At 43.6% G+C, this 27,725-nt stretch overlaps 1 protein-coding gene across 6 annotated transcripts in view; it reads left to right on the plus strand.

Annotated features, from left to right (window-relative positions):
• Positions 1 to 27,725, plus strand: part of PTPN1 (protein tyrosine phosphatase non-receptor type 1) — a 76,073-nt gene that overhangs the window by 38,508 nt on the left and 9,840 nt on the right. Inside the window, exons 2-5 of one of the 6 annotated variants that reach the window (XM_064276213.1) lie at positions 13,498 to 13,588; positions 17,294 to 17,394; positions 19,114 to 19,179; positions 20,516 to 20,614. In XM_064276213.1, the coding sequence (XP_064132283.1) occupies positions 13,498 to 13,588; positions 17,294 to 17,394; positions 19,114 to 19,179; positions 20,516 to 20,614 (357 nt within the window). Of the gene's footprint in view, positions 1 to 13,497; positions 13,589 to 17,293; positions 17,395 to 19,109; positions 19,184 to 20,515; positions 20,615 to 27,725 lie in introns of all 6 variants that reach the window. The other 5 variants (XM_064276214.1, XM_064276215.1, XM_064276216.1 and 2 more) reach the window with 5 other exon arrangements.

Raw genomic sequence — 27,725 nt, forward strand, 5'->3', positions numbered from 1 at the left:
AGAAACAATTCAATGTTTTTAATTTTTTTTCCTGTATTTCACTAGAAGTTTAACACAACTCATCCAAACCAGATAAAAACAAAGAAAGAAATTTGGACTAGAGCCCTCCTATGCAATCTTTCCTTGCAGGAGAACAAAGTAACAGTATTCATTTTAACTACAGAAATACCTTTAAAATTCACTGTATTTTAATCTGCTGTGTTTCTCCTGATCTTTAATTTGCTAAATAGTTGCAAAGAATGAGTCTCGCCTGCATCATCGTCTTAAAAAACAACTCTCCTGAATTGTAATGGTTCATCTATCTCTGAAAAACAGTGTTTTTGCTCATTCTGAAGTCAAAGTTACCAGATGGCAGCTGCATTTTGTTACTGTTTGAGTTCAGGGAGAGAGAGGAAGATGTATTTTAAAGCTTCTGCAGTAAAGAAACACCAAGATTACGCTGAGTGTAATAGGGGCAAAGTGGAACTGTTAGACTGACTGAACCAGAAAAAATTCCCATTCTTAGCATAGTATGTAACTTAAAGGCAATATAATGGGCATAGTTGAAAATCGTAGGAGGAAAATAAAGTCCAGATAGATTACAGTTAAATTTAAAAAAGTGATATTACCCATACCGAGGAAGACAACTTCTTAACTTTAGAAGCAATAAGGGAAACCATAGAGGAAAAGGTGAATAGGTGTGAATGCGTAACAATTTAGAACAACTTTAAAAATTTTTACTACACAAGTAATACGTATTCACTGTAGGAAGAATTGAAAAACCCAAACCACTCAATCTTCAATCAACAGCAGCAGCTCCAGTGTTACTGCTCTCTCAGCAGTTGGCAAGGACTTGCCCGCACTTACGTTGAACTTCCCATACAGCACATTTTTTAAACGTGCAGACAAATAAATTGGAAAAGTGGTTTCCAGCACAAATAAGGAGCTGATGGCTTGAATATATGTAAAGAGCTTATATGAATTAGAAAAGGGCAGAAAGACAAACCACTACATGTGCAAAGTCAAGCAGACATTGAGTGCCTTCTAGCCAAGTGGCGCTTTGGCATTAAAGCTGTACATACTGTGCACATGAACCGCTGCTGGAATGGACAGACATGGCTTATATTGTTGTCTGCATATCTTCATTGGAACATTTTGGGGCATAATAATCAACATATAAATTAAAATGTTCTGAAAACATTTTTCTTCTTTAGATGAGCTTTCAGAAGATAGTGTAGGAGAATGAATTTATGAAGTTGGGGTAGGCAAATGATTCTTAAACCAGATACCAAAACAAAAACAAAAAACACCTAACTATAAAGGAAATGATTGATAAATTGAACTACGTTTAAATTAACTTTTGTTTATCAAGACACCTTAAGAGAGTGTGGTAGATTTGTTTGCAGAAATAGCCACAAATTCCTTCCATCCCTGTCGACATATTCCTGAGTGTGACTCCCATTAGGAGGTGGCATCTCTTTTGTCACTTTTGTGTTTGTGCTTGGCCATGTGACTTGCTTTGACCAATAGGATATTAGCAAACGTGACACTAGCAGAGGCCTTAAAAAGTACTTGCACATTGGGGCTTGCCCTCTCTTGCTGCTTTTGGGAATTCTACATCACCACCATGTGAACAAGCCCAGGCTAAACTGTTGGGTGATGAGCAACACATGGCCTGGTTACTATCATCACCCCTGTTGACAACTAGCCACACATGAGATATGTGAGTGCGCCCACTGGACCACAGGCTAACCCCATGTGCGTATGTGAGCTCAGCCAACATCACATAGAACAGAGACAAGCCATCCTAGTTAAGACCAGCCCAATGGCCAACCTGTACAATAGGTTGTTGTTAGTAGTTGTAAGCCACAAAGTTTGGGGGTCGTTTGATACACAGCAAAAGCCAGCTGACACAGAGGGTGAAAAAGCAAGCCGCAGAGATGTCTGCAATATGTACATCCACCAGAGAACTTGTGCCTAGAATACATAAGGAACACCTGCATATCATTAAGAAAAAGACAGCCAAATAGGAAAAAGTAGATGAACAACTTGAGCAGGCACTGTACAAAAGAGGATCTCCAAACTATCTGCTAAACTGGTGAAGATACTACCATTAATCATCAGGGAAATACAAACCAGAATCACAGTGAGACACCTCTGCATATCCACCAAGTAGAACACCAAGTGTTGGCAAGGATGGAGGACAGCTGGAACGCTTCTCCCTGCTGGTGAGAGTGTACGTTGACATAACCACTTTAGAAACTTGTTTGGCAGTACTATTCGCTAAAGCCAAACAATACGCAGCTCCTTTACTAGTTCATTTCTAAGTATGAAACGTGTAAGATGTGGGCCAAAAGACATGTTAGAATATTTGTAGCAGCTCTGTTCATAATTGTCAGCGGAAACAACTCAGATGTTCATGTATAGTAGACAGGATATATAAATTGTAACATACAGTGGAATACTAAATAGCAAAGAAGAGGGACGGATTTCTCTGGTGAATTTCTTGAACGTCGTTTTTAGGACATGAAGCCGGTCACAAAAGAGAATGTGCTTTATGGACCCATTTACGTAAAGTTCAAACACAGGCAAAACTAATCTATTGTATTAGAAGTCAGGAGAGTGGTTCCCTTTGGTAAGAGGGCAGTAGTGATTGGAGGAGGCATAAGTGGAATGCCAGAATATTCTAATTCTTGATCCAGGTGTTGGTGCTCGTACCGTTGTGTTATTTGCACAGATTCATCAAGCTGTACACTTGTGATTTGAGTACTTTTCCATAGATGTTACACCTCATGAAGTAAGTTTATTTTTTAAAAAAATCTATGGTGTGAGGAAGCTGATTATTTTAGAAAAGCCATGTTTAAACCCATCTGTGTGTGTTATTTCTTAGACATGATAGCAGCCATTCTAATTAATATAATAGGCTAAAAAAAAAAAAGGAATATAATATTCTTGGAGTTTAATTTTTGTGTGAGATTCTGTTCTTCAGAATACATCCCCAAATGTATCCTGTCTGGCATAATGTGCACTGCAGCCTTGTAACTTCTGAAACCTACCAGTTGCTGGAAGCTCACTGGCTAGAGGTTTCTTAATGATTTTAAAAAAACAGCATTTATAAGTAAATTACTTAAAAATAACCAAATTAGAGTAGCTCTAAAGTTAGCCCCTTTACTTTCACATGCTTGCATTTGGACAGTTTCTTGAGTAGGAATTTTATAACCCTGGGTATTGCATGACTTCGTAGTGAGGAAAATGTGTAGAAAACTACAGGCGTATGGACTACAATGGGTTTCTGTCTCTTGTAACCTCGCGATAGGACATATCATGCCTTGGCATGGTAATAGTAAGCACTCAGTAAACTGGTAATTTCTGTTGTTGTTATTCAGTAAACTTTTCTTCCACCAAAATGTCACAAATTTTTCTCTGGAAGTCCTGAAGTTAAGATCAATGCTGGTTTTTAAGCAGCATCCTAAATTAGCTTTGTGTTCATAGAGTTGCATCTTTCATGGATAGTTGTTGTTAGGTGCTGTCGAGTCAGTTTTTGACTCATGGCAACCCCATATGACAGAGTAGAACTGCCCCATAGGGTTTTCTAGGCTGTTAATCTTTACAGGAGCAAATCTCCAGGTCTTTCTCCTATGGAGCCGCTGGGTGAGTTTGAACCACCAACCATTCAGTTAGTAGCTGAGCGCTTAAATGTTCTGCCACCGGTGCTCCTTTACTCATTGATTTGGGATCTAAAAAAAGATGAAAAATTTGTGTGTAGACCAAGTTATCCTTAAATTACCCATAAAGTGCAATGCATGTGATTTTATGTGCGCAGCCTAGTGCTGTTGTTCTTGGGCACGTTTCAGCTTCAGAGCCCCGAATTTAACCAACAGGAAGGAGCCTAAAGAAAACTCCAGGCGCAGATGAAGTCAGGGCCTTCTTCGAACCATGCGTTCTGCCTTTAAGAGAGTGATCACATCCCTGGTGTGGAATTGGGAGATGGAGGGGTGGGTGGTAGCCCAGTGGTCTAATCTATTCTCTTTCATGATAAATCCTCTCTATAACCTTGATGACTAGTCCTGGTTATGTTTGTAAAGATGACTCTTGACAGGGCCTCATTCAGGGCCTTGCATGTGTTTATCTGTCCTCTCCACTGGAACCAAGCTGCATGGAGTTTGTCCCTCTTGTTCGTCTTGATATCCTTAGTGCCTACCACATAGTAGGTGTTCAGTAAACATCTGGATGATTGAAGGAACTCATGAATTAAGTCTAAACCTTGCTTCACACACACAGAGTTCTTTGGAAAGCCATACAGAAGAGCTTGGTTACCTGCTTCCTCTCCAAGTTGTTCTATTTTTGTGGCCTCTCTGCAGAACTATCACTCTAAATGCCTTTAGGCATTGGTCCTGTCTCACACTTAGTTACTTCTTCACCCCGGATCCTCTAAATGGTGTGTAGAAAAGTACACTACATGTAGAAAGTACAGGTAGTCCCCGACTTACCACAGGGTTCTGTTCGGACAACTCTGTCCAAGGTCAGAATACCTTGGTTTTTTGTTTTTTATTTTAGTTTTCATCTGTGAATGAACATCTGAGAACGATAACATCAGCAAATTACTTGCCGCGACATTGTGTGTAGCCCATATTATTAGCGATAAGATGTTTAAAAAAAAAAACAGAACGGTTCTAAGTACGGCCTTAAGTCAAGGGCTGCCTGTACTAACGAGATGCATGTGGTTGATAATAGCAGTATACTCTATACTTTCGCCGTAGTTCTGCTGACGGCATCTCACACTGCTCTCCTGGTCTGGGAATATTAAAAACAATTCTTAACCAAAGCTGGTTTCATTTTGTTACTCTGTCTTCCTCCCATTCACATTCCTAAACGGCGCACAATGGCATCATCAGCAATACCAGCTTTATAAGTCTGGTTCCTGGTTATTTCCGAGCAGGAATACCCTGTAGTTTCCTGTGATGCCTCCTGGCCTGGGACCGAGAAGTGTCGGGAAGTTAGCCCCAGAGGGAGGCGGCTGGCGGTTGGTAGTCTGCTTCCCTGTAAGGGAAGGTGTAAACCTTCTACTTTCAGATGGCCGCCAGTTACTTGTGTCCTTAGTCAGCCCTGCGACTGTCCTCCGGCAAACTGCCAACACCCCAGGCCCTGAAATTCTTCAGCCGTCCTTATGGAAAGCAGAAGGTAAACAAAACAGAAGTGAAAGTAGACTTAATTTTTTAGACTGTTCTTTTACAGGAACAGTTTTGCAGTTCTCAGCATTTAAAAAGATACTGGTTCCAATATGTTTTATTGACATCAGTTACTGTAAGTCTGATTCATTTTCTCCCTATTGATTTCTGTCCAAGGTGAAATTCATGACGTTTAGCAGAAAACATAAGTGATTTTTTTTCAAACAGATACTATTAAGAACAGTAAAAAATGAGGTTTAAAGTCAGTGGCGCTTGAAAAAGCGATTTTATAGCTGTGCGTTAATGATTTTATTCTAATTTTGTACAGAAATGATATCAGCAAAGGCTCCGGTGGCTTGCTGTGACGATCTGAGAATGCTGGTACCACCCTCTTCCAGATTCCCCTTTAAGGCCCAAATTCATTTTATCTGCATTAAAGCTTTTCAGAAGTAGAACACCATAGCCATGGGTGTCTGCAAGCTGATCATTTTCAAATGAGTCATGTTGCAGCTGCAAAATAATTCTCAGTTCAAGACCTGCATAAGACCTTCGAGTATCGAAAATGGCTGCAGTACGAACCACAAATACATGATGTGGCTTTGTTCTTATAAATGATTTAGGGTCGCCTTCAATGAGAGCAGTCCCTTTTTGATATTTTTAAAGGTTTCTTGTTTTAAATGACAGGGGCCCTAGTGGTACAGTGGTTAAGCACCTAGCTGCTAACCCAAAGGTCAGCGATTCGAACCCACCAGCTTTTCTGCAGGAGAAAGACCTGGCAGTTGGCTTCAGTAAAGATTTACAGCCTTGGAAACTCTGTGGGGCAGTTCTACTCTGTCATATAGGGTTGCTATTAGTCGGAATCGACTCAACAGCCATCGGTTTGGATTGGGTGTTTTAAATGGCTGTGAACCATAGAGTTCTTAAAAATTAAGTAAAGGACAATGTTAAAGCTCTGTTAGGCTTCCAGAAGATCATTTACTCTGGAGGTTATCTATCCCCAATATCCTCTGCCTTCATCCTTACACTAGTGTGTCTTGGTACTGATGTCCTCGTGGGCGAATGCTGGACCTGTTTCTGTCCTCCATGTCTCTGAGCGCAGGGTACTGATTTTCCTCGTGAGTGACTGCTGGGCCTGTCTCTGTCCTCCGTGTCCGAGTGCAGGGTACTGATTTCCTTGTGGGCGAGTGCTGGGCCTTTCTCTGTCCTCCGTGACTCTAAGCGCAGGGTACTGATGTCCTCGTGGGTGAGTATCGGGCCTGTCTCTGTCTTCCATGTCTGAGCGCAGGGTACTGATCTCCTTGTGGGCGAGTGGTGGGCCTGTCTCTGTCCTCCATGTCTGAGCACAGGGTATTGATTTCCTTGTGGGCAAGTGCTGGGCCTGTCTCTGTCCTCTGTGTCTGAGCGCAGAGTACTGATTTCCTTCTGGGCGAGTGCTGGGCCTTTCTCTGTCCTCCATGTCTCTGAGTGCAGGGTACTGATGTCCTTGTGGGTGAGTATCGGGCCTGTCTCTGTCCTCCACGTCTGAGCGCAGGGTACTGATCTCCTTGTGGGCGAGTGCTAGGCCTGTCTCTGTCCTCCATGTCTCTGAGCGCAGGGTACTGATGTCCTCGTGGGTGAGTGCTGGGCCTGTCTGTGTTCTCCATGTCTCTGAGCGCAGGGTACTGATGTCCTCGTGGGTGAGTGCTGGGCCTGTCTGTGTTCTCCATGTCTCTGAGCGCAGGGTACTGATGTTCTCGTGGGTGAGTGCTGGGCCTGTCTCTGCCCCCCATGTCTCTGAACGCAGGGTACTGATTTTCCTCGTGGGTGAGTGCTGGGCCTGTCTCTGTCCTCCGTGTCTGAGCGCAGGGTACTGATTTCCTTGTAAGTGAGTGCTGGGCCTGTCTCTGTCTTCCATGTCTGAGCACAGGGTGCTGATTTCCTCATGGGTGAGTGTTGGGCCTGTCTCTGTCCTCAGTGTCTCTGAGCGCAGGGTACTGATGTTCTCGTGGGTGAGTGCTGGGCCTGTCTCTGTCCTCCATGTCTCTGAGTGCACACCTCTTTCATTCATGTTTCTCCACACTGCATCCTGGCTGCATTCCTATGTACTAGCTTTGCATTTACAAATTCTTTGACTATGTTCAGTCTAGAGTTTATCTTGACTATGGAGGCTTTTTAAATTTCAGTGATTATCATTTTCATTTCTAAGATTTCTCATTTGTTCTTTTCCATCTGCTTGTTCTGGTTCCATGCTTCCCTGTTGTTGTTCACGATAGCTTCTTTCTTATGCATGACTTCGTCCTGTACCCCGATTTTAAAGATTATTGTTACTCACAATAGCTTCCTCCTTATGCATGACTCCTTCGTGTACCCCTGATCTTAAATATATTTATCTTTAAAGTCCCTGCCCGGCTAGGAAATAAATTTCACATGGAACAGACTTATTTTCTGGTTGATTTGTTGGTTACCTTTTTTAGAATTTGTTACCTTCAGTGGCGTTGGTATTTTGCTTTGCAGGTCACTTTGTTTCATTTTCATCCTCCCTTGTTGGTTTTGAGCCTGGCTCTGCCTCTGTGGCTTTCTCTATATTCAGTTGACCATCGCTGGGTATTTAGAGCAGAGGGTGTGCATCAAAGCATGAAATCAGGCCTTCTGTCTCCACAGGAAGTCCTCCTAGCCAGCTTGGTGAAGGAGGTCCTAGACCTCCCCTTCTCACCCTGGTCCCCTGATTCGTGGGGAGTTTGTAAAGCCGTTTTTGATTCTCTTTTTTCCATGTAGTTTTCCAAATGCACGTAATTGTTCTCTTTGTGATTTGTGACTCCATTATCTTTTAACCTTGCCCCAGACCGGAGTATGAGATGACCCAGTACTCCCTGGAGCTCTGCCAGGGATGGTTCCTGTATATCCTGCTGCTGGTCGCTGCTGACCAGCTTTGTTCCTTCCTCCCTCCCTTCCTCTGCCTCTCTTCCAGCTACCACAAAAGATCCTAATGGGCAGGCATTTTAAAAATCTAAACCGAAACAAGCTCAGTTGCTGGTTAGCTAGTATTGGTTATTGGTTTAAGCTTTTTCTTTATTAACTGAGCATTGTAGTTTATCTTAAAAGTTAACAATGTTGAGTATATGATTTCTTGCATATTGGCTATGTGAATGTATGGATAAATATAGTAGAAATGTTGTCCTGAGATTTTTGTAGGAAACTATATTGTCCCATTAACTTCCATATGTAAAAGATACAGCATCGCTTTTGACTTCAAAGACACTTACCCCCTGACTTTGATGACTTGTATATTTCTTGGGGTATACCTCGTTACTGAGAGATTTTATGTTGTTTATAATGAGATTTATGATTAACAAAATCTGTTCAGCACACATTGCTTTGAAGATTTGGTTCCCAAAATTTTAGTCTAGCCGCTGCCTTTCCCCACCCCGCCTTTCTGTACATATCTTCCCAGTCAGTGACAGGCGCAAGTGTTCCGGGAAGTAGATACCCTGCATGCTCACTTACTGCATTTTAAATTATCGCCGTCACGTACTTCTGCATTTGCCTTCAGTCTAGCGCTGTCCATTTCTGAGAGTCCGTAGCTTCCATCAAATATTAGGTAACCAACCGCTCCGGCAGTCAAACGAGGCAACCATTTGTAAAAAATGGCGAGGGGGTGGAGAGGCTTAGATGTGATCGATGCTAAGGGCCCCTATAGTTCACCACAGTTCTAGTGGGTGAAAGGTACCACTGGAGTGTTTTCTTTCTCTGGACCTGTACAATAGAGGCCACTGCCAGAACCATTCAAAAATAATGCTTTCTGGCCCCAGACCTTCTCTTGCCCCAGGACAGGAACCATTCCCGAAGCCAACTCTTCAGACATGGATTGGACTGGACAATGGGTTGCAGAGGGATGCTGGTGAGGAGTGAGCTTCTTGGATCAGGTGGACACTTGAGACTATGTTGTCATCTCCTGCCTGGAGGGGACATGAGAGGGTGGAGGGGGTTAGAAGCTGGTGAAATGGGCACGAAAAGACAAAGTGGAGGGAGAGAGCGAGCTGTCTCATTAGGGGGAGAGTAATTGGGAGTGTGTAGCAAGGTGCATATGGGTTTTTGTGTGAGAGACTGACTTGATTGGTAAACGTTCACTTAAAGCACAGTAAAAATTATATTAAAAAAATGCTTTCTGCTTTGAATCATGTTACATTAACTATTTTGGTGATATCAGGAGGCTGTGTGACCTGAGTATAAAACAAATAATAATAATAATTAATAACTTACATCTTTTAAGAAGTAATTGAGGATATAGGATTTGATCAGACATTTACTTTAGCATGTACCCTTTCAGGAACATCCCTGTCCTGTAAGATGAATCATGTAGTATAGCAGTAAGGACTCTCAGAGCTTTGGGGGACCTCTAGAACCATTCATTAATTCAGGCAACAAAACTATGTTGAGTGCTATCTTAGTTGTGTAGTGCTGCTTAACAAATACCACAAGTGGATGCCTTTAACAAAGAGAAATTTATTCGCTTACAGTCCAGGAGGCTAGAAGTCCAAATTCAGGGCACCAGCTCTAGGGGAAGGCTTTCTCTCTCTCTGTTGGCTCCAGGGGAAGGCCCTTGTCATCAATCTTACCCTGGGTCTAGGAGCTTTTAGTCCAAAGGACACGCTTCACTCCCCAGGCGTCTTTCTTGGTGGCATGAGTTCCCTACCTTTCTGCTCTCTCTCTTTTTATCTCTTGTAAGGTAAAAAGTGGTGCAGGCCACACCCCACGAAAACTCCCCTTACATCGGATCAGTTCTGTGACCTGAGTAAGGGCGTTGCATCCTACCCTAATCCTCTTTAACGTGGTTAAGAGCTCGGCTGCTAACCAAAGAGTCGGCAGTTCAAATCCACCAGCCTGCTCCTTGGAAACCCTGTGGGGCAGTTCTGCATTGTCCTTATAGGGTCACTTTGAGTTGGAATCAACTTGACGGCAGCGTGTTTGGTTTTTGGTTTAATCTTTTCCCATTAACCACAGGCAGAGATTAGGATTGACAACACATAGGAAAATTACAGCAAATCACAAAGTGGAGGACAACCACACAACACTAGGAATCATGGCCTAGCCAAGTTGACACATATTTTGGGGGGACACAATTCAATCCATTACAAGTGCCTACTCTGGGTCTGGGCTGTGGCTAGGAGGGGACAGAGGGGAGTACGTGCCAGGCGGATTCGTACTGCTGACGGATGCTGGCTCTGCCGCCTCTGGTGGGGTAGCTTTAAAGTGAGCAACACACTTCACCGTGGAGCCGATAGGAGACATTCACCCAGTTAAGAGATGGAAGAGAAAAGCGTATTTAAACCACGATTGCTGTGTTTAACTTAACGATGTGCTTGTGTAAACACGAAAATGTTTCTGCAGCTGGACTGGCTTTTATGCCTCCATATTTTCAAGAAAAATAGAAATCTCAAATTGGAAATAAATCAGCTTTTCAGTCTAGTTTGACTTTTTGCCTGATTGGATTTGGGAGGTCATTGAGTAATGGATAATGAGCTTTCCTGAATAAATTTTAGAATTCATTCACTCGGGGCCCTGATTTGTTCTGTGTTACCAGAGTTTTGTATTCACTGTGAGATCATCTGTTTTATTAAATGAGTGGGGGAGGGTGGGAAATCAAGAGCTGTAGCTTTAGAAGTGAGTCCGGTAGTGTTGGTCTCCGCCATGCTCACTTCCTTGCCTCCTGTAAGATCTCCAGCTTAGTAGATGTTTTGTTTAAACTTTATTAAGCAAGTGTAAATCTTTCTAGCCCAGTTAAATCATAGTTTAGGAAAAGGAGAGGTAGGTAGAGAATCTATTTGTTACATGTTGGTATATTTACTTTTCCCCTTGTAAAAATTCTACTGTAGGGTGATCCCATCCCCAAAATGCAGAGGTGTACTTTGAATGATTCTTTAACTATTCAGTGTTGAGTAGAAGCCTCCGAAATGTCCTATCTTAAAAGATTTTTAAACTAAGGTATGTGCACACATATGAAATGAACAGATCTTAGGTACGTATTTCAATAAATTTTTTAACCACCTTTGAGGTTTAATTTATAAGTAATAGGATATTCCCATTTTAAGCATTCAATTCAATGAGTTTTAACCAGTGTCTACACCCGTGTAACCACCAACACAATTAAGATACAGAACAATTCTGTCACCCCAAAAAGTTCACTTGTGCTCCTGGTCCCAGTCAATTCCATCCGCATTGCCACCCCAGGCAACCACTGATGTGTCTTAGTATACGTTTGCGTTCCTCATTGTGGTGAATACCTGATGAGCCCTGTCCTTCAAAGCTGGGAGATATTCTGGCATTATTTTTTTGCGTTTTCTTCCCTTCTATTTTTTGTTTTGTTTTGCTAACTTTCTCTTACTTTTTCGTGGAGAAGGGGACTTGACTTGCTGGAAGATTTCTTCTTCATCTTCTGACTCTTCAGTTGAGCTTGTCATTTCTGCTATCATGTTTTTAAGCTCCAAGAGAAACTTTTTTTTTTTATATAACATCCTGTTCTTGATTCCTGGATACAATGTCTTATCTTGCTGAATATATTCATAATACGTTGTTGTTTTAAAGGCTTTCTTCTCTCTCCAGCTTATTTCTTTTAAGGGGCATTTTTTCTTCTTTTGCTTTGTTTTTTAATCTCTTTTATATTTGAGACTTTCCTCTGACATTTTATAATCAGTGGTTGTCCATGCACGATGAAGACTGGGGGTTTACAAGGCAAGTTGAGAGCTCTGAGCTGGGTGAGGAGCTTGTCAGCACTGAGCTAGCCACGGGCTTTAAGTGGATTGTGAGTTGCACACCCTGGTGATGGTATCTTTGGTCTTTCCTCTTGTTCTGTCAGGTGACCTAGAGAGCGCTCTTCTCTTCTGCCTGGAGGGCAGAGGTCTGGCCACCAGCAGTGTGTGTAGCTAACGGAACAGAGGGCACAGGTCTCACTTAACCCCATTATTGATGTGGCACTCACACTTAACCATTGTGCTAATCTGCCTCCAGTGCAATTTAACATTTTCTAGAAAATACGCCTACAGATTTCTGGATAAGTGTCAGGTGCAGTCACCTAGCAGCATGGATTGGGGGAGGGGTCTGGTTCTTCTCAAACCGTCGGACCTCCATCCCCTGCAGTGACACCACCCCCCCCCCCGCTTTCCAGAGGGGCCTGATGCCTCCAGTCCTGGAGGACCCTGGAGGTGGAAATTGGGTTGGTTCTCAGCTTTCCCCCCTGCTCACTTGTAATTGAGCATCCTCTGATCTCCCAACTACCAATTGGCCTGATCTCCAACTTCCAGAATTCTGTTACTGTTGTCTTCTCTCCTATTCTCCCACTGTGAGTTGTCTTTTAATAACACAGGCAGTCCCCAGTTATGAACATCGGACTTACAAACAACTCGTTCTTAAGAATGGACCCCTATAAAACCTATTATATTAAAAATTTGAGTTAAATGCAATGGTTCATAATAAGGAACGCACATACTACTTTGTGACGCTCGTGGAAACACTGTGTGGGTTGGAAGTGTTTTTAAAGCGTTTTATATGCACAGAAAGGTAAAATATGTACTATATACTAAGACAGACATTTGACTAACTGATGGTAAATAAGAACCATATGTACCTGTTCTGACCTGACCTAAAGACAGACTTAGGAATGGATCTCATTTGTAACGTGGTGACTGCCTGTAATAAACTATAAATTAAAAGTAGATTGTTTAATTCCCATGGTGTTTTGGTACAGAGTCAAGTTAGCCACGTTTGCTTAGTCCACCATCTCTCCCAGTAGGCATGGGCGATTTTTTTGTTAGCCCAGGCTCTTCCTCTTTCTGACAGTTTGGAGTCGCGGAATGTGCGTACCATCTCCCAGAAAAGCAGCGGGAGCATTTGATGGTATAAAAGGGCGTTTGATCTGCTCTTAATAACTGTTGCTTTACAAAAGATTACAGTTGGCGCTCCCAGGCCTGACCTTCAAGGCTCTTCATGATCTGGACCACCCACCTGTGTTCCTGGACCACCCCTCCCACCTTGGCCCATTCACCTTTCCTTACATAAGATGGAATGGCAGCCCCTCTGCCCTTGCCTGTGCTGGGTTTTCCTGAGTGAGATGCCTTTTCCTCCCTTTCCATCTCTCTGCCCTCTTGCATATCTTTCCGGCTCCAAGCCCCATGCCGCAACTCAGTCGTGGTGGTGGTTCCCTTCTGTTTTCTTCCTGTGCCCTTGGACATTTCCCACACCACTGGTTATCTTTGAAACCCGTTTCTGCGCTGGGTCTGCTCAGTACTTGGCACATAGCTGGTGCTCAGGTAATGTTTGGATGAATTTCTGATGCCGGAGTTTTCAAAACAAAACTCTGTATCCTTTTTTTTTGCAGGATATCCGACACGAAGCCAGTGACTTTCCGTGTAAAGTGGCCAAACTTCCTAAAAACAAAAACCGAAACAGGTACAGAGATGTCAGTCCCTGTAAGTATTCACATCGCTGTTATGGGTCTCACTGTGTCCATCGCTGGCGGGCACGTCCTCAGCAGCAGGACCTTTTCAGCCAAAGCCTTCCTTAACCCCAGGGTTTGTTAATAAATCGATATCAGTGAAGGTTTATGACTTGATGGTTTCCTATAATAAAGGCATTAGAGACTTATAGTAATGGTTCCTTTTCCACTAGTGTAAGAGTAAGGTTTCCGTTTCTGGAAAATTCAGCTAAGTTCAAAGCACCTTTTTTAGCTTTGACTATTTTTGTGATGAATCATTTTCCTACCAGCTGAAGCAGAGTACAGCAAGCATAATATAACCTTTTCTCAATGACTCAGCACCCGTGTTATTAGAACCCAAGCATCGTAATAAACTTGATGCCCTACGAGAACATTAAGGGGTGAGAGCTGTTCATTACCTCCTAAAAACACAAGACAGCTCTGCCTGTCCAGTTGCCTGCCGGTCTTTGGCAGCCTCCTCTGCCTTCTGAGTGATCAGCTCCCAGTCTGCTGATACCTAGAAAGTAAATAACTAACCGTGTTACAGTGTAGGTTGAGTAAGGATATGGGCATGTTCCTGAGTGAAGAACATGAGCTTTGCCATCTCCTCTAGGCACAGAGGCCTTTTTGACTCCACCCTCCAGGAGTTTTAAAAACCAAACCAAATCCTTTGCCATCAAGTTGATTCCAACTCAGCGACACTATAGGAAAGAGTAGAATTGCCCCACAGGGTTTCCAAGGAGTGCCTGGTGGATTCGAACTGCTGACCTTTTTGTTAGCAGCCGAACTCTTAACTGCTAAGCCACCAGGAGTTTTAGACGTTGCCAGTCAGAAACGGGTTGGAGCTGCCAAATCTCTCGTGGCAGTGTTCTCTGCTGAGACGTAGAAGATTCGCTCAGTCATCTCTCCAGCAGGCACTGACTGCGTGCCTCCCAGGTGGTGGCCTTCACGCTCCCTGCAGCAGAGTTGGCAGTGCATCCGCCCGGAATCGTGCAGAGCCCAGGTTCCCGGGGTGGAGTTAAAATGGACCTAGAATTGGTCCAGAGCAGTGTGCCTCTTGGACTGCTGCCATACTCTTCTGCCTGGGTTTGAATCTCAGATCCACCACTTTTAGCTGTGCGGCTTTGGGCAAATTATTCTCTTTTCTGATCTTCAGCAAGACAGGAATCACACTCACCTCATAGGATTGTGTGAAGGTGAAATAAAATAATAATCTATGCCTCTTTCCCCAGTTCCTTGCTCATACATAGCAAAACCAAACCCATTGCTGTCAAGTCAGTTCTGACCCAGCAACCCTATTCAACAGAGCAGAGGGTTTCCAAGGCTGTAATCTTTACAGAAGCAGACTGCCACATCTTTCCCTTGGGGAGCAGTTGGTGGGTTTGAACTGCTGAACTTTTGATTAGCAGCTGGGCACTTAACCACTGCACCACCAGGGCTCCTTTCATACATAGCAAGTGGTCAGTCAAGGTTGGCTGTTCGTGTAAAGGCTGTTCACCAAAGGCCACGCCAGGAACATCTGAAGTGCTTTTTACACCTGGTACTCTGATTCAGCAAGTCTAGGCAGTGGCCCCTCACAGTCATTTTTTTTTTTTTTTTTTAATGCTGCTCAGGTGACTCTGCTATGAAGTCCTACCCAGAAACCCTGTGGCCAGCAGATCTGATCTTGAAGGAACATTCACGTCCATATCTCCCGTAGCACCAGGAGAGCCCCCTGGGTCTCCAGCTTTTGCTGAACTTGCTCTGAATTAGGGAGTGTGTTTGCCTTTAATACTCCTGAACAGTTTTGGTCGGTACTCATCTAAATGGTTTTATGAACCAGTTTTGCAGAGAAAAAACAGCATGTTAAATATTCTTCCAGGGAAGTAATTCCCAAGCTTTTTCACTCCCCAGTCTCACTCCCCCTCATTCTTTTCTTCCTTCAACCCACTCTCCAGTAGAGGAAGTACGGGGAAAACGGGGAGGATGACTTGAGGTAGAAGAGGCCCTGGTGCCAGCCTCATTGTGATGATGGTGGTGATAACAGCAGCCCAGTGATCAGACACTTGACTTCTACCAGGCACTGAGCTAGGCATTTTACATGCATCACCTCACTTAATCTTCCGACAACCCTGGAACCTTCCATTTGGCAAGTGTAAAACTAATGTTCAGAGAACGAGTCATTTGCCAAGTCACCCAGTGCATTTGAACACACTTACGTAACCCACCAACGCCAACCACGCAGTCTGAGATCTTTTATCTCTGTGATACATTTCAGTATTACCTGAGTATTGCAATTTGTATTAACCCTCCACAATGAGAAACATTATTCCAAACAGCCACTAGTTTTAAAAACATCTCTCCTTAGGATCCATCTTTAGAACAGAAAACCCCCAACTGCTGTTCCTGTTAACTTCTTTCCCATGGAACTGGAGGAGAAGATACCTCTGGTGGTCGCCTGGGTTCATCACTCCTTATGCTGTGGCAGAAAGACAAGTGCCCACCTATTCTTGATAATTGCACCAATAGGAAAAGGGGCATGGCCCTCAGGGACCACTTTGTGGCAAAGTAATGGCAACAGGAAAAAAAAGTGGCTGTGCTTGTTTAATAATAACCTTGGCAGAACTTCCAAATGAGTGTTTATTTCTAGAACTATTCTAAAAGTTACATTTAATATACTTTCAGTGTTCGGGGTTTGGAGTTTATTTTTTCCAGTTAAATTCTCTTTATTAAAAAGTCTTGTAGCCAGTGGCACAAAACAATATGTGTATAAATTTTTGAATGAGAAATTAACTTGAGCTGTAAACTTCCACCTAAAGCACAATAAAATTAAGAAGAAAAAAAAAAAGTCATGACAGGTTCTGAATTTGAAAGATTTAGAATTGCTAAGGAGCCCTGGTGCCATAGTGGTTAAGCACTTGGCTACTAGCCAAAAAAGTCAGCAGTTCGAACCCACTAGTCACTCCGAGGAAGAAAGACCAGCGATCTGCTCCTATAAAGATTACAGCCTAGGAAACCCTATAGGCAGTTCTATTCTGTCATATAAGGTCATTATGAGTTGGAATCAACTCAACAGCACGCAGCAACAAGAAGTTCATTATATTTGAACTTTTAAAGAAACGTGTAGAAAGGAATTTAAGGTGTGACTTTCCCCACTGCTGTATACCTAGGTCGTTTCATCCTTCAACATTGGCTGTTGGTTAGGCTGAGGTGTGATAAACCCAGTGTACCACCTAGGGCCGTGAGGACCGGATGAAACTTTTTTGAATTTTATTCCTCTTTAAAAATTGAAGCCAGTGTATTTTTTATTCTATAAAAGTATATATTAGGCATCAGAAAATGGAACCTTTGATCCTCCTGGCCCCCCCCCCAGGATTTTGGGGACGCTAACAGTTATCACCTGAAGATTTGACCTAAGAGCTCATTTCCCAAGTAGGAGGTAATTCTTGTTTTTTATGTAGCTTACTCCTGTTACTATTTAGTGTTAGATCTCAAACACTTAAGAAAAACTTGACTGTTTTATCTCATCTATAATATTTGATCTTCTGACTATACCAGTTATCACCATATTGATAGCCAATCTCAATACAGTAAGGCCTCAGCCAGTGGGAACACCCTAATGACAGGTGTACCTTTTTCACCCTCCCTGGGAGGTACACTGCCTGCTCGTAAACTCTTTGATCCTCTAGGATTAACCTCTGAGTTCTGGTTTGCCTTTCAGTCGACCATAGTCGGATTAAACTACATCAAGAAGATAATGACTATATCAATGCTAGTTTGATAAAGATGGAAGAAGCCCAGAGGAGTTACATTCTTACCCAGGTAAATGGATTGTCCTGATTTTTAAAATGGTGTTTGCCTTACTCCGTTCAGCTTAAATTGTGTGCCACATCTTTCAGAATGTTGGGTTTTAAACAAACCAAGAAGCAACAAAAAATGTTCCTTGAGAGATTCAGTTTGTTTGTAACACTAATCTGGGAAGTATGACATTGCAGGGAATCAGAGCTTAGAAACAGCCTGAAAATGCCTGACTTGCCCGTGGTCTCTTGGCAGAGATGCTTGAGCTGCCTCTCCCCTGTCGATGCCATCAGTACTCGCCTCAGCACCACAGGCATCTGACGGTGAAGCTGACAGGTTGGCAGAGACAAGACGTCTTTGTCCAGGTTGCCATTCAGGAGGCCTGCATTTCATTCTTAGCGTGGTCCTTGTCCTTTGGCCCAGAAAAGGCATCATTAGATTACATGAACAAGTGTGATCTTAGAAAAATTGCTTAAAATTCTTATTGGCTTTAAAAGATACGGGAAAGAGATCATAAACATAGTTCAGTAATTGGCCCTCTTGTAAAACACTCAATGGCATGAGACCCAAAGACCATGAGTATCTGTGAAGAGGGTAAAGTATCTATTGAATTCATTTTCTCAAGTTTAATCTGTTATTTACAAGTTGGTCTAAACAGTCTAAGTTTCTCTTTTTTAATAATTTTTATCTCCTCATTATACCAGTTTATTAATCTTATATATGTCTTTTGAGTTAGAGGGTGATTTTGAACATATAATTCAGTTTAATATTTGCATATTAAAATTATGGGGAAGCCAGAAACTACTGTAAACAAAGGCTGACTTGGGGTGGGGAGCTAGCTCAGGGTTAATCTGCTGTGGCCCTTCTTCACTGCCTCTGTCCTGTCCTTCCCTCCCCTCCATAACCAGCATCAGCCCAGGTGCCTCCAGTCAGTACCTGGAACATTAGCTAAACGGTGTTCAGTCCTGGGGGTCCACTGAGTAAGTTCTCGGTATATGAATACAGAGCGGGCCTTTACCAAACCCTCAGCTCCTTGTCCTCCAAGCACCTCTGAGGTGGTTGGAGAGGGTGGGGACAGGGAGAGAGAGGTGGGAATGGAGCTAGAGATCCCTGATGGGGGCAAGCTGACAGGAAATGGTAGAGGCAAAAGTGGCTTCTTAGAACTTCTTTTTGGAAGAAGTCAAGTTTCGTACTTCCTGGCTTCAGCCATTTAACTTTGGTGTGTGGTCAGGAAGCTCGGAGCAAAGATAAAAAACCAAAAAACCAAACTCGTGCTGTCAAGTCGATTCCCACTCATAGCGACCCTATAGGACAGAGCAGCACTGGCCCATAGAGTTTCCAAGGAGCGCGTGGTGGATTCAAACAGCTGACCTTTTGGTTAGCAGCCATAACACTTAACCACTACACCACCAGGGTTTCCAACAGATGGATGTATATTAGCCTGGAAACTTCTCCCACCCTTTCCCCCTTACCCCTATGCCCTAGCAATTACTTGGAACATCTGAAGTTCTGTCTGTTTTGTAAAATGGTATGACGGATGTATCTAGCTGCTTACATAGTCTCCCTTTAACCTGGGATTTACAAAGCAGGCCGAAGCCCTCTGACCCCAACTTAACACCAAGTTTCTAATGTCACTGGGAAACATTTTCCAAGTCACAAAAACAAGAAAACACTTCCTGTATTTTAAATGTTGTTCATTATACAAAAGATACATGTATACATTCTCATTTTTTAAAAAGTTAGAAGTGTGAAAGTGTGGAGAATGATGTTAAAGCTGCCCTCCTTCACCTTCCCCCTGAAGTGGCAAAGGTTGGTATGTATCCTTTCAGATTTTCTGTGATTTGTAACCCTTCAGGCTTATTCTAAACTGGGATGATATTGAGGGTAGGGAAGGGGACAGGCTAGGAGAGAAGAGTAATGTCACAGCTGTGCAAGGCCCGCTGATGGATCCTGTGCAAAGATGAAGGAGTGGCTCAGCCCCCAGAGGATGACAGGCCCAAGTGGCTAGCCAGGTGACCACCTGATTCCTGCCTTCACAGAGTTGTTGTCATGTCAGTTGCAAGAAAGGGTTACACATGTAATCCACTGTTGTCTGCATACCTACAGTGGCTACTTAAGAGTGCTGACCTGTCTGGTTCAGGCAATAAGTCCAAGATGTGTTCAGAGAAGAAAGTGAGCGGGCAGTAAGGGCTAGCTGGTCAAGGAAAGTGTTGCAAGACTTCAAGGGGAAAGTGTTGAAGAAAGGAATGTTTAGATGAAAATATTTAAGACTGGAAACCATTCTAGAAGAAGGGGTGCTGGCCAGAGAGGTGATGAGCTCAGATGTGAAGGCAGTAGGTGATGTCCCTTCCAGCAGTACTAAACATTGAGAGACTCAGCACTTATACCCTGAATCCAGTAAAGATCTGTGCACATTGCCAGGTGAGCTGAAGGGAGACAGGGCTACCGCTCTGCCTACAATCCACTGTGCCTCGGTGACACCATTTCACTGGGGCCCCAACTCACTTTATGTGTGTCTGTATCTTATCTGTTTCTTGGTCCAAGGAGGGAGGCTGCCTCTGGTTGGTTCCCCATTATTAACAGGGATCATAGTGATAGCTAACATTTTATTGGATGCTTATTGGGTGCCAGGTATTGTGCTCAGTTCTTTATCTAATCACAGTTAATTCTCACAACCTTATGAGCAGGTACAATTATCAGTCCAGTGATACAGATCGGGAAACTGAGGCATGGAGAGGTGAAGTGATTTGCCCAAGGTCACACAGATGGCATGTAATTGGACTTGGGACTCAAACCACCGGAAGCATCACTGTTGGTCATTCTCCCACACTACCTCCTGCTTGCACCCAGTAGTTGTGCCCCATAGTCCGCCTGTCCTAAGGATGGATCTTGGTGAGCCCCTCAGCTGGCCAGTCCAAACCAGAAAGCAGATTCAGTGTTTTCTGCCCTTAGTTGGTCAGCCCTGAACTGAAATATGGAAATGACCTTTCACCTTGTGGTAGAAAATAGAATTGGGGTGACCGACCACTAGGCAGGTCCCTGTCCCGGCCTCGGCTACCACTGTGAGCTGGTGAGGACTGGGGTCTCACACTCCAGCATGTTTATGCTTACAATGTCACACGTTTTGTACATTGTTTGCTTGCAGGGCCCTTTGCCTAATACGTGTGGTCACTTCTGGGAGATGGTGTGGGAGCAGAAGAGCAGGGGCGTTGTCATGCTCAACAGAGTGATGGAGAAGGGATCGGTGAGTGTGGAGTCATTTACTGTTTGTCACTGGGAGTATACCCATCCAGAAAGTGAATACTTTAGTCTATATTTCTTTGATTTGACTTTATATATCTTTGACATTTTTTTAATATATAAAAAATTAAAGAAGCAGTATGTAAGTACACGTTTGTCATAAACAAGTGAGACAATTATGTGAATAAAAGAAAAAAAGTGAAGGTTGCCCTTGACCCCTCCCCAAGGTCATCCCTCTCTAGAGTTTGATGTGTCTGTTCTCATTTGACTCTGTGATCCCTAGGCTGCTGTCTTGCATTATGGAGTTGTGTAAACAGACTTATTTTGAAAGGCAAGTTTTTACCTTCTTCACCTTTTCTGCTCTTCTGGCTGGAAGGAGTGCACCCCTTGTTGACTGCAGAGGGCTCTGCAGCGATGGGGGCCCATTGCGCAGCTTGGCCACAGGCCACGCACCTCTTTAGTGTGGACACTGTCTGCTTGTGCGTGTACTTCAGGATTTGGGTCATCCTTTCTTCCAAGTTCTTTGCAACTCTTAAACCTCCCCTGGGACAGCCTGTGGCCTAGAGCCAGATGTTTGCTTAGGCCACCACCCTCTGTCCCTCTAGCAGCCCCCCAGCCTCCCTGCTTGCTCGCTTCAGTCCATTTTGTACCCTGCATCCAGAGTCATCTTTCTAAGCCAAGGCTCACCACACCTCTATCTAGCCGAAAACCCTGCTGGGGTCCCCACTGCCCCACAGAATGGCACTTAACGTAGCTTCTGAGACTCTGAGTGATCTGGCACTAATGAACCTGGGTCCATCTCCACTCCCCCACCTTCACCTCCAAACTCCAACCAGAATGAAATGTAGTTTTAATTCCTTGCCATGTTCCCTGAGCTAAGGACCTGAGTCTCAGTGCCCACCCTCACCCCACTTCCAGGGGTCCTTAGGCTGCATCCCACAGCGGAGCCTGTAACTGGCACTGTCCCTTCCCACGTGTCTCTCCTCCCATGTAAGACACATACATATGCAGAGACAAGTGTGGCATTCTGCCTAGTGAAAGGAAGCCACACGCCCACTACCCCCCTGCTTGCCCCTCTCTCCCCTCCAGACATTGCTAGCACATCTAGGCCCCTCTCCAGCCTCAGAGGTGGAGCCCAGGAGAAGGCAAGCCAAGGACTGTGCTGACCACTAGGAGCACGTGACCCAGGAGCAAGTTGTCCCCGCCAGAGAACTGGGTGTCCCCAGGCCTTGCCAGGTCCTGGCACTGTGATCTCCGGGCTTAGCTGGGACATGTTCTCGCAGCTGTCCTGGCCACCTCTGGACACAGACCTGGCTTGCCAGAAGAACATCAGGATTCCAGAGAAGCCACCCAACGAAAGAAAGCACAGTCACACCCTCGAGGGTAAAAACTACAAGTGCAAAAAGTAACACATCAAAGGAAGTGCCAGCAGTGAAAATTTGAAGCCTTAACCACAAAGCCTCTTCCCTCCCCACACACGGAAAGAAACGGTGTTTGTTACTCAGAGAAAATACTTCTCTTATGATAAAACACTTCTCTCATGATAGCATATATTTAAAATCATGTCTTTTGCCTCTGCCTACTTTTTTAAATGAAAATATTTGCTCAGCAGTAACAGATAAGGAGTTTATCTGAGTGTTGAATTGTTGAAATAATTCCTCTTAGAAAATCCTTTTTTCAGTAAAAGTGGTTTTTGTTTTCTGTGTGCTTCAGTGGCTTGATTAGTAAAATGTGAAGTTACAAAATGTGTAGTGACGCCTCACCTTTTGCCACTCTTGCCAGCAGTTTTGAATAAGGAAACAACACATTTACTTCCCTTTGAGCGTACTCCCAGCAGGGAGATTGAAACCTTGGGGGCTTATGGACCGGCAAGCACAGATCAGCCTTCAGGTTTCTCAGCTTCGGCACCGCTGAAATCTGGGGCTGGATAGTTCTTTGTTGTGAGGGGCTGTCTTGTGCATTGTAGGATGTTTAGTGACCTCAACCCACTAGATGCCAATAGCAACCTCCTCCATTTGTGACAACCAAAAATGTTTCCAGGTATTGCCAAGAGCCCCCTTGTGGTTGGGGGTGGGTGGCAAAATAGACTTCAGTTGAGGACCACTGCTCTAGATGGTAATTAAGGGTTGAAAGTTTTTAATTAAGACTTATTTATTCAAAAATCATCAGGCACAGTAGCATTGGCTTTTTGCTTATTTGTTTTCTTTGTTGCTGGGAGCACATGGTTTGCCTTAGCGACTGTTGTCACATTATAGCAAGGAGCCATCTCCCAGGGCTCCAGGGAAGTGTTCTCCACAGGCCTTGCTCTGAGTCTTCTCCCTCTGCAGGCTGACCAGAGATAACCTTGTGGCAGCCTTTCTGCTTGGGTTGCCCTGTTGACCACGACAAGCCATGGCTGCTTGATCGGTTTCATTGTAGCTTACTTGGACCATAGTCCCTGTTTTCCTTTGTAACTGTGCCCTTCCACTCAGGGTCATTCAGGCATGCAAATTGCCATGAAAAAGCAGTGTATGGTTAAAGGTTCTTAAAGTTTTTTTGAGACCAACATTATCAATTCTATTTCAGAAGAGCTGACTGGGAAAAATTATGAGAAGTTTACAGGGGTCTTATTTGCTCAGCTAATCTACGTATAAACTATCCACATAGCCCATGGTAAAAACCAGGTTGTAGAGTTTTCATTTAATATGTTATTATTTTCTGGTTTCCCTCCTTCACCAAATAGCATCGCATAAAGTAAATACCCCCTTCTTATTTGGGGCAAACGTGCCTGTTAGCCTTTTGTAACCCCGGGCTCCCTGGAGTTGTACGAAAATGACTGTTTGCTGTTAGACTGGGCTCGTCCACATGGCCTGAAGTTCTCATAAGCTTCCATTTTGAATTTGACCTTAGATGTGTCAGTGTCGAGTGCATATGTGTGTTGTTTACCCGTAAACCCGTTGCCGTCGAGTCAATTCTGACTCATAGCGACCCTATAGGACAGAGTAGGTCTGCCCCATAGGGTTTCCAAGGAGCGGCTGGTGGATTCGAACTGCCGGCCTTTTGATTAACAGCTGAGCTCTTAACCACTGAACCACCAGAGCTCCTTGTGTGTTATTTGGGCAGGGGAAATAAAGAGAGTTTTATTTGCCAATCCGGAAACATCACCCGAATCTTTCTCCTTACATCCCTACTAAAGATGCTTCGTTGATTTCAGGGGCTTTCGGGCACCAGACGCTGCCTTTTGTGTCATCAGCGCCTTAGGCTTTAGCCCTCCCTTTGTATCCTGCCTAGTTTTCTGTGTTAGTAATTCCTTGGGAAGCTACATCCTCTATCACAGGGCTGCTGCAGATGACTTTATAGACTTCCTTAAGGCTGCCCAGCTGTTAGTTTGGGAAAGCCCTGAAGATCCTACTGCCTGCCTTTTCAGTGGTCATGGCAACTGTGAGCGATACCAACGTGTTGGCCCTCCCATGCTGCTGCTGTTCAATGCTGACCAAGCTATGCCTCAAGTTGAACCCTGGTGGGAGACTGCTTTCTAACACAATCTCCTTTTCAAGTTGTTTTCTCTCTGTCTGAGAGGATAACCGGACGTAGTGATCTCCTGCTTATTTTGTTTTGCATGTTTAAAGCAAAAAATTTCTACGGGAAATGACAAAGAAAAGAGCATGGTATGTTACTGTAGATGCAGAATGGTTGTTATAAATAAATGTTGGTTGGCTGGAACTTAGCTGTGTGCCAGAATCCCTCAGGCCTACAGTCCCAGAGTCCTCGACTTGACCCAGATGCAGGGATGTGTTAGGCTTTACATTTGGTTTTGAAAGTGAATGCTTGTTTATGGAGGTGAGATTTCAAATACTCATCTTCCCTGCTCCTGTGACATGGAGCAGGGCCCCTTCCCCAGTAGCTCCTGGCCAACCTGGTGGCTTCTTTGCTTCACTGTCTTTCTGCTCCTGCTTTGGGTGCCCACGCCAGCATGGGTGGTTTTGTATGTACCCGGCCTCTTTGTTACTGGGTTCTTGAGGCATTAGCCCCATAGCCATCAAGTTGATTCTGACTCCGGGATCCTGTAGGACAGAGTAGAACTGCCTCATAGGGTTTCCAAGGCTATAATCTTTATGGAAGCAGATTGCCACATCTTTTTCCCAGGAGCAGCTGGTGAGTTCAAACTGCTGACCTTTCAGTTGGCAGCCGAGCACTTAACCACTGCACCGCCAGGCATTTATTGTTGTTAGGTGCCGTCAAGCCAGTTCCAACTCACAGCAACCCTATTTATAACAGAAGGAAACACTGCCTGGTCCTGCGCCATCCTCACAATCATTGTTATGCTTGAGCCCATTGTTGCACCCACTATGTCAATCCATCTTCTTGAGGGTCTTCTTCTTTTTCATTTACCATCTGCCTTACCAAGGGTGATGTCCTTCTCTAGGGACTGATCCCTCCTGATAACATGTCCAAAGTATGTGAGACAGTCTCACCATCCTTGCTTCTGAGGAGCATTCTGGCTGTACTTCTTCCAAGACAGATTTGTTCGTTCTTCTGGCAGTCCATGGTATATTCAGTATTCTCGGCCAACACCGTAATTCAAAGGCATCAATTCTTCTTTGGTCTTCCTTGTTCATCATCCAGGTTTCACGATTGAAAATACCATGGCTTGGATCAGGTGCACCTTAGTCCTCAAAGTGACACCTTTTGCAGCAGATTTGCCCAGTGCAGTACATCATTTGATTTCTTAACTGCTTCTTCCGTAGGCATTGATTGTGGATCCAAGTAAAATAAAATCCTTGACAGCTTCAGTATTTTTTCTGTTTATCATGATGTTGCTTATTGGTCCAGTTGCAAGGATTTTTGTTTTCTTTATGTTGAGGTGCAGTCCATACTGAAGGCTGTAGTCTTTGATCTTCATCGGTAAGTGCTTCAAGTCCTCTTTGCTTTCAGCAAACAAAGTTATGTCATCTGTATATCACACAGGCTGTTAATGAGTCTTCCTCTAATCCTGATACTGAGTTCTTCTTCATATAGTCCAGCTTCTCAGATTATCTGCTTAGCATACACATTGAATAAGTGTGATGAAGGGATACAACTGTGATGCACACCTTTCCTGATTTTAAACCATGTAGTATCCCCTTCTGTTCGAACGTCCACCTCTTGATCAGTGCACAGGTTCCACTTGAGCACAATTAAGTGTTCTGGAATTCCCATTCTTCAAAGTGTTAATCCATAATTTGTTATGATCCACACAGCTGAGTGCCTTTGCATAGTCAATAAAACACAGGTAGACATCTTTCTGGTATTCTTTGCTTTCAGCCAAGGTCCACCTAGTATCAGCAATGATATCCCTCGTTTCACATCCTCTTCTGAATCTGGCTTGAGTTTCTGGCATTTCCTTTTGGATGTACTGCTGCAACCATTTTTTGAATTATCTTCAGCAAAATTTTAGTTTCATGTGATAGTAATGATATCGTTCAATAATTTCCACATTCTGTCAGGTCACCTTTCTTTGGAACGGGTACAAATATGGATCTCTTCTAGTCAGTTGGCGAGGTAGCTGCCTTCCAAATTTCTTGGCATAGATGAGCAAGTGCTTCCAGCATTGTATCTGTTGAAATATCACTTAGCATTCCGTCAGTTCCTAGAGACTTCTTTTTCGCCAGTGCCTTCAGCACAGCTTGGACTTCTTTCACTATGATCAGATCTTGATCATATACTACCTCTTGAAATGGTTGAATGTTGACCAATTCATTTTGGTACAGTGACTCTGTATCGCTTCCATCTTCTTTTGAAGCTTCCTGGGTTGTTCAGTATTTTGCCCATAGAATCCATCAATATTGCAAAGTGAGGCTTAAATTTTTCCATCAGTTCTTTCAGCTTGAGAAATGCCAAGCGTGTTCTTCGGTTTTGGTTTTCTAACTCCAGATCTTTGCACGTTTTATTGTAATACTTTGTCTTTGAAGTCTTCTGTTCAGTTCTTTTACTTCATCATTCTTCCATTTGCATTAGCTACTTACATTCAAGATCAAGTTTCAGAGTCTCTTCTGACATCCATTTTGATCTTTTCTTCCTTTCATGTCTTTTTAATAACCTTTCTTCATGTATGATGTCCTTGGTGTCATCCCACATCTCATCTGGTCTTCAGTTGTTAGTGTTTAGTGTGTCAAACCTATCCTTGAGATGGTCTATAAATTCAGGTGGGATATAGTCAAGGTCATACTTTGGCTCTCGTGGAGTTGTTTTAATTTTCTTCAGCTTCAACTTAAACTTGCATATGAACAATTGATGATCCGTTCCTCAGTCAGCCCCTGGCCTTGTTCTGACTGATGATTGAGCTTCTCCGTTGTCTCTTTCCACAAACGTGTTGATTTGATTCCTCTGTGTTCCATCTGGCAAAATCCACATGTATAGTCGCCATTTATATTGTTGAGAAAAGGTATTTGTAGTGAATAAATTGTTGGTCTTTCAGAATTCTATCATGCAATCTCCATCATAATTTCTGTCACCAAGACCGTATTTTCCAACTACCTATCCTTTCTTGTTTCCAGCTTTCAAATCCCAGTCACCAGTAATTTTCAATACATCTTGACTGCATGTTTGATCAATTTAAGATTGCAGAAGTTGGTAAAAATCTTCAGTTTCTTCATCTTTGGCCTTAATGTTTGGTGCATAAATTTGAGTTATAGTCATACTAACTGTTCTTCCTTGTAGGTATATGAATATTATTGCATCGCTGACAGCATTGTACTTCAGGGTAGATCTTGAAATGTTCGTTTCGATGATGAATGCAACTCTACCCTTGAGCCATTACGCAGGTCTAATCACATACTTGGAGTATGGGAATAAATGCATCCTTTTAAAGCCTTCTAAAGTCTTACTGACAGCTGCCCACTCTCTTTGTCTGAGCAAGGGATGTTGGGCTCCCTCTTGCTATAAAATCAATGTTTCCACGTCCTGAGTGGCAGGACTGCTTGGACGCTAACAGGTTGGCTCCATTTGAGGGGCTCGCCTATGGCACCCCATCATTGATGTTGGGAGGTGACATGGAGAGACTGGTGAATACTTGCAAAAAGGCCCATGTCCAGGCCCTTTAGAAAGCCCCACCGACCTTCTTTTCCAGAACTGTGAAGTTTGATAGTGTGCTGACG

Source organism: Loxodonta africana, chromosome 24, assembly GCF_030014295.1.
Source record: "Loxodonta africana isolate mLoxAfr1 chromosome 24, mLoxAfr1.hap2, whole genome shotgun sequence".
Taxonomy (NCBI): Eukaryota; Metazoa; Chordata; class Mammalia; order Proboscidea; family Elephantidae; genus Loxodonta; species Loxodonta africana.